Below are 19098 nucleotides of genomic sequence, written 5' to 3'. Positions count from 1 at the left end.
TAAAAGCCCTTTCTGGAGAAATAAAAGAACTAAAATCTAACCAAGTTGAAATCAAAAAAGCTATTAATGAGGTGCAATCAAAAATGGAGGCGCTCACTGCTAGGATAAATGAGGCAGAAGAAAGAATTAGCGATATAGAAGACCAAATGACAGAGAATAAAGAAGCTGAGCAAAAGAGGGACAAACAGCTACTGGACCACGAGAATTCGAGAGATAAGTGACACCATAAGACGAAACAACATTAGAATAATTGGGATTCCAGAAGAAGAGGAAACGGAGAGGGGAGCAGAAGGTATATTGGAGAGAATTATTGGAGAGAATTTCCCCAATATGGCAAAGGGAACAAGCATCAAAATTCAAGAGGTTCAGAGAACCCCCCTCAAAATCAATAAGAATAGGTCCACACCCCGTCACCTAATAGTAAAATTTACAAGTCTTAGTGACAAAGAAAAGATCCTGAAAGCAGCCCGGGAAAAGAAGTCTGTAACGTACAATGGTAAAAATATTAGATTGGCAGCAGACTTATCCACAGAGACCTGGCAGGCCAGAAAGAGCTGGCATGATATATTCAGAGTACTAAATGAGAAAAACATGCAGCCAAGAATACTATATCCAGCTAGGCTATCATTGAAAATAGAAGGAGAGATTAAAAGCTTCCAGGACAAACAAAAACTGAAAGAATTTGCAAATACCAAACCAGCTCGACAGGAAATATTGAAAGGGGTCCTGTAAGCAAAGAGAGACCCTAAAAGTAGTAGATCAGAAAGAAACAGAGACAATATACAATAACAGTCACCTTACAGGCAATACAATGGCACTAAATTCATATCTCTCAATACCCTGAATGTTAATGGGCTAAATGCCCCAATCAAAAGACACAGGGTATCAGAATGGATAAAAAAACAAAACCCATCTATATGTTGCCTACAAGAAACTCATCTTAAACCCGAAGACACCTCCAGGTTTAAAGTGAGGGGGTGGAAAAGAATTTACCATGCTAATGGACATCAGAAGAAAGCAGGAGTGGCAATCCTTATATCAGATCAATTAGATTTTAAGCCAAAGACTATAATAAGAGATGAGGAAGGACACTATATCATACTCAAAGGAACTGTCCAACAAGAAGATCTAACAATTTTAAATATCTATGCCCCTAACGTGGGAGCAGCCAACTATATAAACCAATTAATAACAAAATCAAAGAAACACATCGACAAGAATACAATAATAGTAGGGGATTTTAACACTTCCCTCACTGAAATGGACAGATCATCCAAGCAAAAGATCAACAAGGAAATCAAGGCCTTAAATGACACACTGGACCAGATGGACATCACAGATATATTCAGAAGATTTCATCCCAAAGCAACAGAATACACATTCTTCTCTAGTGCACATGGAACATTCTCCAGAATAGATCACATTCTTGGTCCTAAATCAAGTCTCAACCGGTATCAAAAGATTGGGATCATTCCCTGCATATTTTCAGACCACAATGCTCTGAAGCTAGAACTCAATCACAAGAGGAAATTTGGAAAGAACCCAAATACATGGAGACTAAACAGCATCCTTCTAAAGAATGAATGGGTCAACCAGGAAATTAAAGAAGAATTGAAAAAATTTATGGAAACAAATGATAATGAAAACACAACGGTTCAGAATCTGTGGGACACAACAAAGGCAGTCCTGTGAGGAAAATATATAGCGGTACAAGCCTTTCTCAAGAAACAAGAAAGGTCTCAGGTACACAACCTAACCCTACACCTAAAGGAGCTGGAGAAAGAACAAGAAAGAAACCCTAAACCCAGCAGGAGAAGAGAAATCATAAAGATTAGAGCAGAAATCAATGAAATAGAAACCAAAAAAACAATAGAACAAATCAACAAAACTAGGAGCTGGTTCTTTGAAAGAATTAATAAGATTGATAAACCCCTGGCCAGACTTATCAAAAAGAAAAGAGAAAGGACCCAAATAAATAAAATCATGAATGAAAGAGGAGAGATCACAACGAACACCAAAGAAATACAGACAATTATAAGAACATACTATGAGCAACTCTATGCCAACAAATTTGACAATCTGGAAGAAATGGATGCATTCCTAGAGACATATAAACTACCACAACTGAACCAGGAAGAAATAGAAAGCCTGAACAGACCCATAACCAGTAAGGAGATTGAAACAGTCATCAAAAATCTCCAAACAAACAAAAGCCCAGGGCCAGACGGCTTCCCGGGGGAATTCTATCAAACATTTAAAGAAGAACTAATTCCTATTCTCCTGAAACTGTTCCAAAAAATAGCAATAGAAGGAAAACTTCCAAACTCATTTTATGAGGCCAGCATCACCTTGATCCCAAAACCAGACAAGGATCCCAACAAAAAAGAGAACTACAGACCAATATCCTTGATGAACACAGATGCAAAAATTCTCGCCAAAATACCAGCCAATAGGATTCAACAGTACATTAAAAGGATTATTCACCACGACCAAGTGGGATTTATTCCAGGGCTGCAAGGTTGGTTCAACATCCGCAAATCAATCAATGTGATACAACACATTAATAAAAGAAAGAACAAGAACCATATGATACTCTCCATAGATGCTGAAAAAGCATTTGACAAAGTACAGCATCCCTTCCTGATCAAAACTCTTCAGAGTGTAGGGATAGATGGCACATACCTCAATATTATCAAAGCCATCTATGAAAAACCCACCGCAAATATCATTCTCAATGGAGAAAAACTGAAAGCTTTTCCGCTAAGGTCAGGAACACGGCAGGGATGTCCGTTATCACCACTGCTATTCAACATAGTACTAGAAGTCCTAGCCTCAGCAATCAGACAACAAAAGGAAATTAAAGGCATCCAAATCGGCAAAGAAGAAGTCAAACTATCACTCTTTGCAGATGATATGATACTATATGTGGAAAACCCAAAAGACTTCACTCCAAAACTGCTAGAACTTGTACAGGAATTCAGTAAAGTGTCAGGATATAAAATCAATGCACAGAAATCAGTTGCATTTCTCTACACCAACAACAAGACAGAAGAAAGAGAAATTAAGGAGTCCATCCCATTTACAATTGCACCCAAAACTATAAGATACCTAGGAATAAACCTAACCAAAGAGACTAAGAATCTATACTCAGAAAACTATAAAGTACTCATGAAAGAAATTGAGGAAGACACAAAGAAATGGAAAAATGTTCCATGCTCCTGGATTGGAAGAATAAATATTGTGAAAATGTCTATGCTACCTAAAGCAATCTACACATTTAATGCAATTCCTATCAAAGTACCATCCATTTTTTTCAAAGAAATGGAACAAATAATCCTAAAATTTATATGGAACCAGAAAAGACCTCGAATAGCCAAAGGAATATTGAAAAAGAAAGCCAAAGTTGGTGGCATCACAATTCCGGACTTCAAGCTCTATTACAAAGCTGTCATCATCAAGACAGCATGGTACTGGCACAAAAACAGACACATAGATCAATGGAACAGAATAGAGAGCCCAGAAATGGACCCTCAACTCTATGGTCAACTCATCTTCGACAAAGCAGGAAAGAATGTCCACTGGAAAAAAGACAGCCTCTTCAATAAATGGTGTTGGGAAAATTGGACAGCCACATGCAGAAAAATGAAATTGGATCATTTCCTTACACCACACACGAAAATAGACTCAAAATGGATGAAGGATCTCAATGTGAGAAAGGAATCCATCAAAATCCTCGAGGAGAACACAGGCAGCAACCTCTTCGACCTCAGCCTCAGCAACATCTTCCTAGGAACATCACCAAAGGCAAGGGAAGCAAGGGCAAAAATGAACTTTTGGGATTTTATCAAAATCAAAAGCTTTTGCACAGCAAAAGTTAACAAAACCAAAAGACAACTGACAGAATGGGAGAAGATATTTGCAAATGACATATCAGATAAAGGGCTAGTGTCCAAAATCTATAAAGAACTTAGCAAACTCAACACCCAAAGAACAAATAATCCAATCAAGAAATGGGCAGAGGACATGAACAGACATTTCTGCAAAGAAGACATCCAGATGGCCAACAGACACATGAAAAAGTGCTCCATATCACTCGGCATCAGGGAAATACAAATCAAAACCACCATGAGATATCACCTCACACCAGTCAGAATGGCTAAAATTAACAAGTCAGGAAATGACAGATGCTGGCGAGGATGTGGAGAAAGGGGAACCCTCCTACACTGTTGGTGGGAATGCAAGCTGGTGCAACCACTCTGGAAAACAGCATGGAGGTTCCTCAAAATGTTGAAAATAGAACTACCCTATGACCCAACAATTGCACTGCTGGGTATTTACCCTAAAGATACAAACGTAGTGATCCAAAGGGGCACGTGCACCCGAATGTTTATAGCAGCAATGTCTACAATAGCCAAACTATGGAAAGAACCTAGATGTCCATCTACAGACGAATGGATAAAGAAGATGTGGTATATATACACAATGGAATACTATGCAGCCATCAAAAGAAATGAAATCTTGCCATTTGCGACGACGTGGATGGAACTAGAGGGTATCATGCTTAGCGAAATAAGTCAATCGGAGAAAGACAACTATCATATGATCTCCCTGATATGAGGGAGAGGAGATGCAACATGGGGGGTTGAGGGGGTAGGAGAAGAGTAAATGAAACAAGATGGGATTGGGAGGGAGACAAACCATAAGTGACTCTTAATCTCACAAAACAAACTGAGGGTTGATGGGGGGAGGGGGTTGGGAGAGGGAGGTGGGGTTATGGATATTGGGGAGGGTATGTGCTATGGTGAGTGCTGTGAAGTGTGTAAACCTGGCGATTCGCAGACCTGTACCCCTGGGGATAAAAATATATGTTTATAAAGCTGTAAAAAAAAAAAAAAAGAAAAAAGAAAGGATGAATCCCCAAGTTTTGTAGCAACATGGACGGGACTGGAAGAGATTGTGCTGAGTGAAATAAGTCAAGCAGAGAGAGTCAATTATCATATGGTTTCACTTATTTGTGGAGCATAACAAACAGCATGGAGGACAAGGGGAGATGGAGAGGAGAAGGGAGTTGAGGGAAATTGGAAGGGGAGGTGAACCATGAGAGACTATGGACTCTGAAAAACGATCTGAGAATTTTGAAGGGGTGGGGGGTGGGAGGTTGGGGGCACCAGGTGGTGGGTATTGTAGAGGGCACGGATTGCATGGAGCACTGGGTGTGGTGCAAAAATAATGAATACTGTTATGCTGAAAAAATAAAAAAATTAAAAAAAAAAAGAGAGAATAACAGTTACCTTACTGGAAGGTGTTAAATAAAACCAGTAAATGGAAAAAAAAAAATTTTCCTCTTTTCTAAGGCCAAGATCAATGAGGCCATCCTCCATGAGGTCATCTCCAATGAGCCTGAAAGGTCCCGCTGTCTGACTTGCATTGTAAGTATCTCTCAAACCTTAGTCCCGATTCTCATCACTGGAGAGCCAAGACTCATCAAACATCCCCTCTGAGCCTTGAGGCTTGAGATATCCCCTGCCTCCAATCTGGCTCACTCTGTGTCCAGAAGGATCTTTCCAAAATGGGAATCAATCACGTCACTCTTCTGTTCCCAGCCCCTGGGATGAGCTTCACATTCCTTTCAGAGCATATAGAAGCTGGAAGCTTCCTTCTTGAGTGGCAGCTGACCTCACCACACTCCTCTGCTCCTAACTGCCATGCTGGGTCCTCCGGCTCCCCAGCCCATTGCTCTAGGAGCCGGACAAACCTAACTCATTCTTCAAAGCCCTTCTCCCCAAGAGAGCTACCTGCCCCCTCCTGTGGGCACCAGAGGGCCTTGGACATTCTTCTGCTCTGGTTTTTTAAGACACTGTACCGAAGTGCCTCCTCCTTCCATCCACCCGTGGTCTGCAGATCCTGCAAGCATAAAGGGAGAGCCTGCTTCTCACTGCTCTCAGGGCATGGGGAAGCTCTGGGGCATGTGGGCTCTCAACAAACATCCATTCCATGAATAGGTGGAGGAAAGGAACCTGGCACAGAGTTCACGCTGGAGAAATGTTTAAGGCAAGAAGGAGGGAAGAAGAGAAAGGAATCCATCCCTACCTCTAGTGGTTGGCTAAGACCTAATACTGATATATCTGTGCAGGGAGTCCATGAGTAGATGATTGAGTAATGGTCCTTGGTCTGGCTGGAACCTAATACGGTGACGGGTTGGTGTCTAGTGAATACGGGTCCCTAGTCCCGGGTGTGTTTCGGAATTTAGAACTTTTCGGACTGTATCTAGATAATTCAGTACCGAGGCTGCATATGATGTCACATGCTCTGGAGGGGGGCATCCCCGCCCCTACAGTACCATCTCCGCAGAGAAGCACATGAATAGGGGGACAAATGACGTGAATGGGAACGATAAGGACCAGCGGCCACCTCCCGGCTGAGGCAGACATGGCTGCCCTGTGGGCTGGTTTTCAGAGGTCCTTGGATTTGGAGACTGAATAAGGGACTGTGGAACTCTGCTTAGCAAAGATTCACTGAATGAGTGAATGGGGAACGTCTATAGCCCCAGCCCCTTGTCCCGAGTGTGGCCCAAGGAGGCTTGTTAAACAGATGACTCTGAAAACTCAGTTGTCCAAGCTCACTTACCAGGACTGTATGCAGCAAGTGCAGGGCGAGAGACTTGTTGGAGCCCCCGAGGATCTCGGGAAATTCCTTCTGTGGAGAGAAGTAGGGCGTCCTCCATGAGCACCTCAGGTCACCTGGAGGGAAAGCGTTCTCTCTGAGAGCCAAAGTGTCTGCCTACTAGAAGAGAAGCTGGGGCAAGCAGGAACCTGTTCAGTCCCCATGGGGCGACATGTAGGAGAACCTCCATAGGTTGGTGAAGCAATGATGTTTCTTCCCACGTTTGCTAAAATGCAGCCATTCCCTGCCACACCTGTGGTCTTATGGGGCCTGCGCGGCTGCTCTGTGGAAAGACAATGTTGTAAGCTGACATGCCCCCCACCACCAAATTCCCACGTTGAAGCCCTAACCCCCACTACCTCAGAATGTGACTGTGTGGAGATAGGGTTTGTCGGGAAGTGATTAAATGAGAGGGAGGATGTTAGCGGGGCCCTTACCCAATCTGACTGGTGGCCTTATGCGAAGAGCAAATGCTGACACACAAGAGAGACACCGGGGATGTGAGCACACAGAGGGAAGACCATACTGGGACACAGGCAGAAGGCCGCCATAAGCAAGCCAGGAAGGTACTTCCCAGAAGAAACTGGACCTGCCAACACCTTGATCTTGCATTTCCAGCCTCCAGAACTGTGAGAAACTAGGTTTCTGTTGTTTAAACCATCCGGTCTGTGGTATTTTGTTCTGGTGGCCCTGGCAAACTGGTACAGGCTATAGCTTCACTCTAGCATCAAGTCTGAAGAGAGGCCAGAAAATCTCAAAGCTAGTGACTTACTGTTCTCTTTCTCGAGACCTTTGCAGTCAGGGCCTCTGAGAAGCCAGCAGTTCGCCAACAGCCAGCAAGGCTGCAAGGGTGGGAGTTAAGATCCCAGGCTCTGCATGGGGCCTAGTACAAGCTGTGGGTAATTATTTGCTAACTGACGCCTCCCTGGCCAGTACTACAGCTTAAACACATGAGAGGGTACAAGTACTCTCCACATGTCAAATGAATTTCCCTTTGACATTTTCTGCTGAAAATCTTAGGATAATAAATCGCCAGGGTAAATATTTAAACGTCTCTGTCTCCTGGCATCTGTGGGAACCCCCAGAGTCATTCAATTTATCCACAAGTATATTTCAACTACTTAGAACCTCTCTATATGTTCAGAAGCTGAGATCTGTTTTTGGAGGACTACCCACGGTCACCAGCGGCCAGCAGGGGACATAACTGGAAGGTCATGTGAAATAACAGCCCCGCCCCAGGCTCCTGAGCTACGCAGACCTGAGCACCACATCCCATGGTGCCACTTGAATAATTCCAATATCTAACATTTACTGAGCACTTGCTATATGCCAGGCTATTTGACGGGTGCATGTGAAGCAGGTAGTAAGATCAGCCCTATTTCACAGGTTAAAGGAATAAAGGTTCAGAGAGGTTGGGCAGTTCACTTGAGGTCACAGAGCAGGTTAACAGAGAACTCAACATTTAATGGCAGAGCCTAAGTGCATGAAAAAAATTATACACCACTGTCTCCTCCCCAGCTGGGAGACTGGAAAGGAACTTCGCCCTTTCTGAGGCTAAGTTTCTTTAACCGAAAAACAGGACTAATAGTGCTTCACATTGATTCACAAGCTGTTGCGCCAATGGCATAAACTTGGCACGTGGAAGGCACTCAAAACTGGTCGCGGTGGTTACAGTGGTGGTGGCTGTCATCAGGAGCACCTGCCTTCTTTCTGGTGCAGACCCAGAAGCACTGAAGAGCCCTCCTTAAGCCACATTCACAACATGAGGAGAAAGATCCCCACTGCCACTTACCCGAAATCATTTCTCTATAGGTCAAAATCATCATGGCAGAACATGCCTTTGACAGCCCAGGGAACTCAGGGTTCTGGTTCTAAACAGCACCAACTAGCCTTGAACTTTGGCAAACCTCTGTATTTCATTATCTCCTCTCCCTCAGCTTAAAAGGAGGGGTTGGTCTCTATAATTGAGTTATGGTGATATTATGAATTTGAGCATTCCTCCTCTTCTGAGGACAGATGAAAAGTTTATTTCAAATCAGGAAGGGCTTCTTACATGTCAGGGTCAAGGAATCACGGCTCCTTCTCAGCATTCAGCCTGAGCACAAACGAGCCCTCCCAGAGAAGCCTTTCCTCTCTACCCCTTCTCCTCCCTAAAGACCTTCTCCTACCAGCTTATGTCCTTTGTAGCACCTGTCCCTTCCCGAAACCAGCTATTCAGCCTTGCATTCCACCTACTCTCCCCAGTCAGATGGCAGCTTGCAGAAAGCCAGAGCCGGAGGACTTGTTTACTACCGAATGCTTGGTTTTTCCAAGAGTACAGAGCAGGTAGCAAACGTTCTGTGCATGCTTGTTGAATGACTAGAGGGATTCCATAGTTTTGCAACTTGGACAAGCCTCGAGAGCCCTCTTGGAAGTTAAAATGCCAGAACCAAGGCCGGACGTGAAAATGGAAAGGCCTGAGATTTTCCAAACCTGCGTGAATTTCATCTTCAAAGCAGTCACCATGTAAATTTGGAACAATCAAAAACAATAATGTTTGGAAGAAAGCCTCCTCCTTTACTTCTTTATAGAGTTGCTTCTTTCTCCCTAAGCCTTCTATGAGGAGCAGAGCAGACACTGGCTATGGCTGCCCCAGTCCTCAGTTACCCTCTGCCAGTGAGGGGGAGGGGCATCTCTGTGTCCTTGGCCGCTGGGCTCCCTCACAGTGCTTGGCATCACGGACAGGAGCGCTCAGCGTGGAAGCACGCAGCGGCCTCACTGCTGAGGGAGTGATAGGGAGGACAGCTGGGATTCTTACCTTGGGCAGCAGGAAGCCACACTCGTGGTTATTGACTCCGATGACAGAAGGAACTGGATTAAATGTTTTTTCAGTCAGTAGGTCTAGAGGCTCATCAGGAAAAAAAAAAACCATCAACCACTCGAGTGAAAGACTTGGTTTTCTGGAATAAGGGAGAAGAGAAAAATCAACATCTGTTTCTGTTCATAAAACCCGCTGTCCCCAAATCCCTAGTCCAGCAGAGCCAACCACTCCAGCAGTGGTCAAACTGCATTATGAAAGCAAAACTAAGCCACCTTTGGCCCATCCCGAGGCCCGAGTGCTGCCTGGCCAGCCCTGCCACTTACTTGGGCAAAGGGGCTCAGCTTCCTGCCTTGGATTCCTCATCTGCTAAATAAGGGTAATAATTAGTATCTACCTAAAGAACACCAGAGCCTACAACAGTTGATCTCAAAGTATGGGTCCTGGACAGCAGCAGCAGAAGCATATCACCTGGGAACTTATTAGAAACAAATTCTCAGGCCCCAACCCAGGCCTATTGCATATGAAACTCTGGGGATGCATTCCAGCCAACTTGTTTTGACAAGCCTCCAGGTGATTTTGATGCATGCTCAAGTTTGCGAATCACTGGCCAAATGCCATGTACAGAGTGGTTGACTGGGGGTGGGCAAGGGGTGTGGGGGTAGGTGGGCAGAGGAGTGGTGGGGGTCGGTGTGTCTTTGCCTTTCATCTGGCTGGATATTTCTTGGGTCTCAGGAAGTAACACCTGGCTCTGTCCATGGTGTTTTGGGGTCTCTATTTGGGAGTAGGGGTGGAAGGGAGTACACAAAAGACCTTTTACACAATATCAGGTCAAGGTCAAACAGCTCCCACACTCCAGCACAGCTCACAGCAGACCCTTCATCCATGCTAAATAACTACCCAACAAATGTTGGAATCTGAAAGATAATGATCTCGCTCTTCCAAGGACCATCAGAAGCTCTCAAGATTGGAAGGGACATAAAAGCTCATTTGGTCCAATGAATCACCCAGTGACCAAAATTTGTTAGCTGTCATCTAGCTTCTCCTTGCATCCCTACAGAGGTGGGAGTCTCACTACCTTCTCTAGGAGCTGGCCTTTCGCAGACCACTGAGTTTTTAGAAAATTCATGGTTCTATCAAGCCAAAATGGCTTCCAAACAGAACTCCTGCTCTTGGCATTGAGTTAACTTCTGGCAGCATGGGAACAGGTGTGGTCCCTCTTCTCAGAGACTTAGAGACAACCTTCATATTTTCCTGGCTTTTCTCCAGGCTGAACAGCATCCCTGGCCCACAGGTTCCTTCATTACCTATCAGGGTTCTGGATATTCCACCTTGTGTTTCTACACATTACTACGAATCCCAGCCTCCATCTTCCCAAAGTCCCAAATCAAAGTAAGTAAGAGAGTGGTGGGATTTGTGTGCCCCCAGAGCCTCCTGTCCCTCCCCACCTTGTTGATGTCCAGCAGCTCCGTGGGGGATTTTGCCCTCAGGCAGTGCAGCAAGGCCACCGAGTCCATCGCGTTGGAGCCACAGATGCGTGCAACCACCTGCAACTATTTCCAGAGAAGGACTGGGTCAGAGCACAGCCCTGGAAGCCGCCAAGAACATGACAATTGAAAAGAGTCCTTGATCCAACCTCCGGCAGGTCCTTCATATATGAAGCCCGCCCACCCCCCACTCCACCCCCATGAACGTGTAACAGAATGTGCACACTGAGGTCAGGCTGGCCCTGGACCTCTTTACACTCCTACCTGACCCTCTTGGCCATCTTTAGCGACCGTTGGAGCTGGGGGAGGGGGTGTGGGACTCTGTAGCTATGCGGGACAGAGTCAAGCTTCCTGGTCACGGGGACACCAGTGTTATGACGTCGGCTCCACTGGCACGAGGCCCCCCCCGCCCCCCGAGCCCAGAAGCCCAACTCAGGAGCCCCGAGAGTGAGGAGCAGCTTTGCAAGCATGACTTATCTGCCCTGAGACATGACTCCGGCTCAGTCTCAGCCCGTCAGCTCTGCTCAGCCTCACCCCTAGCGCAGCCTGGAAAACCCCCAACATCTTTTTGTGTCTCTCACCAATTCCACTCATCCCCACTTCCTCTGAGATGTCCTTTCATGAACTCCTTCCTCTGCTAATTTCCCATCACCTCCAGGATTCCCACCTTTTCTTCCTAGCCTTTTCCTAAACACTGTCTTGCCCCATTGAACTTTTGTTGGGCGCTTATCCCTTGAAAGTGGTGGTCCCTCAGTGTCTGGGAGTCCCAAAGGCTTTGAGAAGCCAATGAAAGCTACAAACCCTCTCCCTGGGAAAATGCACAAACCTACAAAACCTGCCTACAACTGAAGGAGCTCAAGGACCACCACCCAGACTTTTCCTTGTCATAAAAAGATGATGGTCTTCTCAAGTCAGTGTGGCGTGTCTCCATTTATAAACCCACAGGTCCTACCATAGAGCTGGGGAGACAAGGGACACTCAGTAGACGTGTGCCGAATGAAAAAGGATGTGTACAAACCAAAAGCTGATGTATCATGTTCCCCAAATCAGTATGTCCTGTGTATTGGGAGCACGTTCACAATACTCTATCTCTAGGCCTCTGCTCCTGGCGTATACTGTTATTTTCTCTAAGGTGTTTAAGCAGATGTACCACTAAAACGCACAGTCCCCAGGAGATGGCTCCACAACCCTGTGCTAATATTCATTGACTGAATCAGCTCAGTTGTTAACTCATTCATTCGGCAAACATCGATAGTCACCTACTAGACTGGGACATGAAAGATATAACCCTGGCCTCCAGGTCCTTACTGCCTGGTAGAGCACTAAAGCAAGAGGACAGATGACAGAAGCCTTGGGCATATGCCTCATTGTCCCCTCACAAGCTCATGCCAGGCAACATGCTTCATTCACAGTGTTCTTTTCCACTGAACTGGAAACAGCCTCAGGCTCTTAACATAGTCCTCTAGGTGGAATGGAGCAGTTACAGGAGATAAATTGCATACAACACAGGGGATTGAGTACTATATCCCAGACAAAGAACAACGAATAAGATGTAAGAACTATCACCTACACACTCATGTACATGCACGCATGCACACACACACATTTGTGCACACCAGCCGTGTTGCACTGGAGATCTACTTCCTGAACCAGGCCTTCCACGGAGCAGTAACGTTCACTTTGACCAGCACTGGATTCTCTGACCATGGTCAGTAAGGATGGCCAAGCACACGGTCTGTCAACACCTGCCCAAGTTCTCCCGTGACCAAGCAGAGGAAGCTAAAGAGGTGTTAACAAGGTACCTACATCTTCATTCCTCTCATCATCGGGGGCCCTCAGGAAAGGGATGATGGCCACCCCACTCTCCATGATGGCTCTGTGGAATAAGCCATTGGCCATGGGGGACAGAACCTGGAAAGAGAGCACAGGAGACCAGGACAAGTTATGCAGGGGACCCCCCATCCTTCACATACACCACCCATCCTTCTTTAAACAAGAAAGACTTCCCAGGAAGTCCCTTTAAAAGCTCTACACATGCGGGGGGTGGGGGGGGGAGGAGGGGGCAGAGCCCTGGTTTGGGAATTCAAGGATGAGTCACAAAGGTTCGGGCAAGTTATTTAATGTTTCTGAGCCCCAGACTCCTCAGGAGCTTTGAAGTCAAACATTTGGGTGTGAGTTCTAACTCCCTCACTTCCGGCTAGAGAACCTCAGGCAAGTTGCCTTCTATATTTCTGAGTATCAGTTTACTCCCTATAAAACTGGGAGTTTTGTAAAAGTTGTTTTACAACTTTTTTACGTAACTGGGAGTTATGTAAAAGTTGGTTTACTCTAATTCACCTTATCAAGTTATCTTTTTTTTTTAAAGATTTTTTTTTAATTTATTTATTTGATAGACAGAGATCACAAGCAGGCAGAGAGGGAGGAGGAAGCAAGCTTCCTGCTAAGCAGAGAGCCCGATGCGGGGCTCGATCCCAGGACCCTGGGATCATGACCTGAGCCGAAGGAAGAGGCTTTAACCCACTGAGCCACCCAGGCGCCCCTCGAGTTATCTTTAAGATAGAAAAATAACTTGTATATTGTCAAGTTCTATACAGCAGAAGCTCTTAAGAGAGCCCACTCCCATGTTAACTGCCTTCTGTGATTAACCTGTTAGCTGAGGCCCAGGAGATGCCGACCACTCGGAGCCAGTGGGCTGTTTTCTAGCACCACACACATTTCTATTCCCACCAGTTTCTGGCCAAGAGTCAAGTGTGTTTGCTCCCAGATTTGCTTTTGTCAGTTACACTTGCTACTGTAACAAACTAATCAATGAGATACCGTGGGAACCAATGAAGTACGCGTATAGAAAGAAAACAAAATTATGTTTGGGGAAAGAAACTTTGATGAAAGCAAGTAGCTGAAAAATAGTGCTGTCAGATTAATTTGGTGTGAACAAGGTAAGAGTATAAGCTATGTGGGGAGTCACTGGGAGATTCCATGAGCACGCCACACTCAGACTACAATGCAGGCATCTCAAGTTCATGCTCGCTGTGCTAAAGCAGCTGTAGAGGACATGAATCCGGGGGCAGGGGGTTATGCCCAGAGACCAACCCTGAAAAGATACAACACTGTATCAAACCATTGGTGAAGAAATGCACACTTTATGTTGGAAGTTGAAATAAAACGTTATATGCATCCTTTGTTGCTTTAGTTTTAGCTACATTTTTCTATTAAATGAGTAATTATCTGTCCTGGTAATTAGATACCAGGGCTTCGACCCTATAAATATAAGTACAGAATTTTTCTTCAGACTGACTCACTACGTGATCTTGGGCAGCTCATTTAAACTCTTCCCGATGACAGCTCTTGTCCACAAAAGCAAACTGAGTTCCTAACTCACGATGGGCGGCTTGAGGGAGACAAGTGTCCATTCAGCACGAAAGTACCAATCAGCTACGAGTGATTCATGGTCCTAATTTCTGTGACCTCCCACACCGAGGTTCGTTCAAGCCCCGCAGAGAAGAACTCACAAGGCTGGAAACACTTATGGCTCCCGCTGACTCGCCAAAGAGGGTCACAGAGCGTGGGTCCCCACCGAAGAACTCGATGTTCTCCTGGACCCAGGTTAAGGCGGCCATCTGGTCCAGGAAGGCCCAGTTCCCTGGAGCATGCTGGTCCCCTGTGCTGGGGTGAGAGGCAAGGTGAGAAAACTCAGTGAACCTCAGTCTGTTTCCCGAAGCCCAGGGAGTTCAAAGTGGAGCTCTGGGAGGATGTCAGGGCATTGCCACTCCGGCTGGTGCAGAAGGGTAGGAGGCTGCAGACGTAGGGCAGTAGGGAAAGCCACACTTGGTTCTCATTCTGCTGGGATTTGTTTCGTTTTTGTTTTTTTTGACAATTCCACAAAAGTTACATACCCCAGAAAAATGCACATTCTCGTAAGTGCAATATGAGGGTATTCATAGGCTCCCCTGAATCCATGGATTCCAGAAAGTTCCTGCTCCCGAGAGCTGGTCTGCACCAGGGAGCTAGACGTCCTGGGCACAGAGGTTCCAGAAAATGACTACATGAATAATAATGGTAATAAGAGCGAAACACCTATCAAAATATCCATGTGGTCCACACCGTATGTGAGTAGCCCTGGGATCACATTCTACTCCCCTCCATTCTCCAGCCCCCTCATGGCTCCTCCTGCTGGTTCCCTGTGCTGGTCCATGAGCCCTGCCTTCTCTCTCCCAGCATCCCCACATCTGGTCAGGAGCCAAGCCCTGCTGATTTCACCTTTATCATTTCACCAACCCACTGTGGTTTTCACATGGGCTCCCATTCTTCCATTTATCCAGGTTCACAACCTTATCACTTGCGATCTGGGTGACCCTGGGCAAGTCACTTAACCTGCTTCCTGTCAATGTTCTCAGGTCTAAAACAGGGCTAGTTGTGATGCCTGTGTCACATGTGGTTATAAAGACTGGCCATGCAGGCCCATGGTAAGCGCTGTGTACGTGCTCGCAATCACTCTGGTTACTCAACTACCACCCCACTTTGTCCCGACAGCCGGCCTCAACGCTGTGCAGTAGCCTCCCAAGCAGACGCCTGCCCAGCCCCCGCTTGCTCTGGAGTGACCGTCCTGATAGGCTGCTCTGAGAACGGCATGGCTGGATCCCTCAGCCCCCATGCTGGCCTGGCCTTCGAGGCCTTTCCATATCCATCTCCTGCCACATCCTTATCTACCTGCCTACCAGGACCCAGATCTTAGGAACAACTTTCGGAACCTTTTCTGTCAGAGGAATCCCCATGTACAGAGCAGCTGACAGTGTAATCGCTCTGGGTCCTCTCAGCCCTTCCTGTCCCCATGGCAGCCCCAGAGCCCCAGCCCAGGACCACAGGCCCCTAGCACAGCTTGCAAATATCATCCCCGGCCCCTGTGCAAGCCACTTCTTTCCAACTTCCCACCTTTTGCTCGGGCGGCTCCTTTGCCAAGGACACTTTTCCCCAGCCTCTCCTCTCAAACCCAACCTCGTCTTGGAGGTGCGATTCCAATGCCGCCTCTCTCGTGATGCCGCCCTGATTCCTCACAGCTCCCTCCCGTGTGTACCGCCCTCCCACCTGGCACCCTCGGGGCCTTAATCACATCCTGCCTGATGGCATGGATATTTGTGTGCCTGTGGTATCTCCCCCACAACACTGAGAGTCCCCAAGGGTGGAATCACACTCGGCTCCCTGCCACCTTCCCCGAAGTGCTGGCTGGTGTTCTCTCACTGCCCCCTGGCCAGGGCTTAGGGTCTGCTGTGTTCTAAGCAGGACAACAGAAGTGGTCAAGCTCTGCTCTGTGAGCCCTGGGAATTTGCTGCCCCTCTCTGTGCCTCCACTTTTCAACTGCAGGATGGGAATGACGACAATACATCTCCCGTAGGATTACTCTGGGGGCAAGCTGAAGCAACGTATGGCTGGTACACAGCACTGTGCCTGGCTCACTGTGAGTGTCTGACGCATGGTGGCTATTACTGTGGAGCGGGAAGGAGTGATCCTCCCAGGGGAGTATCTGAGGAGGCCGGACGTGAGGCCCTATAACCGCTCACCCACCGTGCCTCCTCAAATTCCAGGGCACGCGTTGGGGCTACACTCCTCCACCCCCCAGGGTGGTTGGGTGAGGCCACGCGCTGAGCTCTGCCAATGATATATGAACAAGAGTGACAAGCGCCAACTCCAGGCTGACCCAGAAAGAACTCCCTTGCACGATAGCTGTTTGTCTATCTGCCGGTCAAATGCAGAGGGTCTGGGCCCTGAAGGAGGGCAGAGCCATGAGATGGAAGGACTCCAGTCCCTGATGGACCACATAGAAAGACCGTTTTCAGTCAGGATCACTCAGCTGGACCTTACTTTTGTTTTGTTTTGTTTTATGTCACCAAGACTTGGGGGTTTATCTGTTATAGCAGCAAAAATTAACTCATTTGGCTCACATTTGTTCAACATCACTGAAGGCTCATTCCTCCTTAGGTGGCTGGGCACTGAATCCCCTGTGGCTGTCACACAGCTGTGCCTTGGGGACCCAGGGTGTCGGTCGCGTGGGGACACTCACTTGAAGAAACCCAATATTCCTAGCCGGTACTGGGTCGTCACAATCAGCACGTCCTCGTAGGCAGCCAGGGCAGACCCGTCAAAGATGGAGGCTGAGCCAGTCTCGAAGGCTCCCCCAGGGAGCCACACCATGACCTGCAGAAGGAACAAGACCTCTGCAGTCAACCTGCCAGGCATTCACATCCCCTCCCCATGCATTTTGGGACTTTCTTTATTTAGGTAAATATAATAGAAAGCTTTCCTATCTAAGTAGCATCAGAGGCTTTTTCTTTTGAAGAAGGCCCAGGGGTAAGCTTGTGGGTTCTGGCACTGAAGCACCTGGGTTGGATTCCCAGCTCCGCCACGGACAAGCTGTGTGATGTTGGGAAGATTACTTAATCTCCCTGAGGCTCATTTTTGCCATAGGTAAGCTCTGAAGAATGAAAGTATCTCACTGATGGGTTATCACGATATTTAAACAAGATCCTGCATCCAAAGTTCTTAGAACAATTTCAAGTGCCCAGAAAGCATTAACTAAATATCACTGAACTTGTGACCCACAGGAAGATGGAAATCATTGTAAGTCGTGTAGGAGAGCCAAACCACTTAAGCTATTTTAAGTTAACTCCTTCCCCTACCTACAGAAAGAAGAGAAGGAGAGATGACAGGGAGAAGAAGTATGAAAACTTTCCTCTATTGATTAGAAAAATTCGGACTGGGGAACATAAAACATTCACATGGTACTATTGGGATTGATATACTTCTTAATAAATCTTTTCCATTCTCTCTTTTTAAAAAAGATTTATTTATTTATTTATTTGAGAGAGAGAGAGAGAGAGTGCGCAGGTTGGCGGGGAGGGGAGCGATGGAGAGAGTCTTAAGCAGTCTCCACACTGAGCACGGGGCCCGATCTCATGACCCTGAGATCACGCCCTGAGCAGAAACCAAAAGTCCAATGCTTCACCGACTATGCCACCCAGGTGCCCTGCCCTTCATTTCCCAGGAATGCCTGGGTGGCTCAGTCATTAAGCGTCTGCCTTCGGCTCAGGTCATGATCCCAGGGTCCTGGGATGGAGCCCCTTGTAGGGATCCCTGCACAGCAAGAAGCCTGCTTCTCCCTCTCCCTCTCCCCCTGCTTGTGTTCCCTTTCTTGCTGTCTCTCTGTCAAATAAAGAAATAAAATCTTAAAAAAATAAAAAAGGATTTCCCAAACAAGCAAACAGAAAATCAGGGTCCTTTTAAGCAGTGTCTTTCTAAATGTTTACAGACCATTAAATACTCAACAGAGGGGAAAAACAAAACAAACTAAAAATCAAAGTTCAAGTAAAGCCACTGCCAACAAAGAAGCAATCAGAAAGGAAGATAAAGTGAATCTGTCATTAAATGACTTTTTAAGAGTTATTGATGCGTCAAGTGATTACATTTCCCTTTTACCCAACAGGGGGTAGGTTTGATTCTAGACGCCCAGCCCCTCTGCGTGGGTCCCTGGAGCCCTGGGCATGGTGGGCAGCCTTACAGGGAGCTTGGAGCCCGTGTCCGCATGGGCTGGCGCATAGATGTTAAGGTACAAGCAGTCTTCAGACGCTTCCAATTTGGGGTAATGCACCTTGAGAAAGTGTTGATCTGAGAGCAGCCACTCTGAGTTCTGGAGGCACCTTGGAGGAAGGAAGGAGAGATCTCAGAGTTGCTATCAGCGAACGTGCCTGGGAGAGGCCAGGTCTTGTGACAGCAGAGAGGCCTGGTGGCCTCCCGTGTCTGAGTGGAAGACGCCTATGGGAGCTATTGGTACAAAATCTAATCATCTCCCCCGCCCCCACCATGGTGGCACAAACAGAGAAACATGCTATAATTCTTTTAGATCTGGTTTTTGGGTAGGAAAGCAGTTTGTGCAGAATATTTGTATCATTAACTTCCAGCACCCACTCATGCCTACAGCCACTACAATTCAGACACACACACACATCAAGATTCAACATGGCTCAACAATTCCCCAAACTGGAGGGCAAGACACTAGGTTACATATCAAGGGTTTTGCTCCAGCTGCTCCCTTTTCTGCCCCCAGAGGGACAAAAGGACATCTCTAGGCCTTTTCACCAGGACCCAATGGAGGTAGATGAG

The 19098-nt window shown here is 46.7% G+C and overlaps 1 protein-coding gene across 1 annotated transcript in view; it reads right to left on the bottom strand.

The window, feature by feature from the left end:
* CES5A (carboxylesterase 5A) overlaps positions 1-19098 on the bottom strand; it is a 35700-nt gene that overhangs the window by 13732 nt on the left and 2870 nt on the right. Inside the window, 8 exon segments of the mRNA XM_047711431.1 lie at positions 6628-6696; positions 9461-9568; positions 9570-9602; positions 10909-11013; positions 12754-12858; positions 14457-14610; positions 17003-17136; positions 18497-18635. Of these exon segments, the coding sequence (XP_047567387.1) occupies positions 6628-6696; positions 9461-9568; positions 9570-9602; positions 10909-11013; positions 12754-12858; positions 14457-14610; positions 17003-17136; positions 18497-18635 (847 nt within the window).

This window comes from Lutra lutra, chromosome 17 (assembly GCF_902655055.1).
Source record: "Lutra lutra chromosome 17, mLutLut1.2, whole genome shotgun sequence".
NCBI classification, from domain to species: domain Eukaryota; kingdom Metazoa; phylum Chordata; class Mammalia; order Carnivora; family Mustelidae; genus Lutra; species Lutra lutra.
This window is presented reverse-complemented; position numbering and strand designations above follow the sequence as displayed.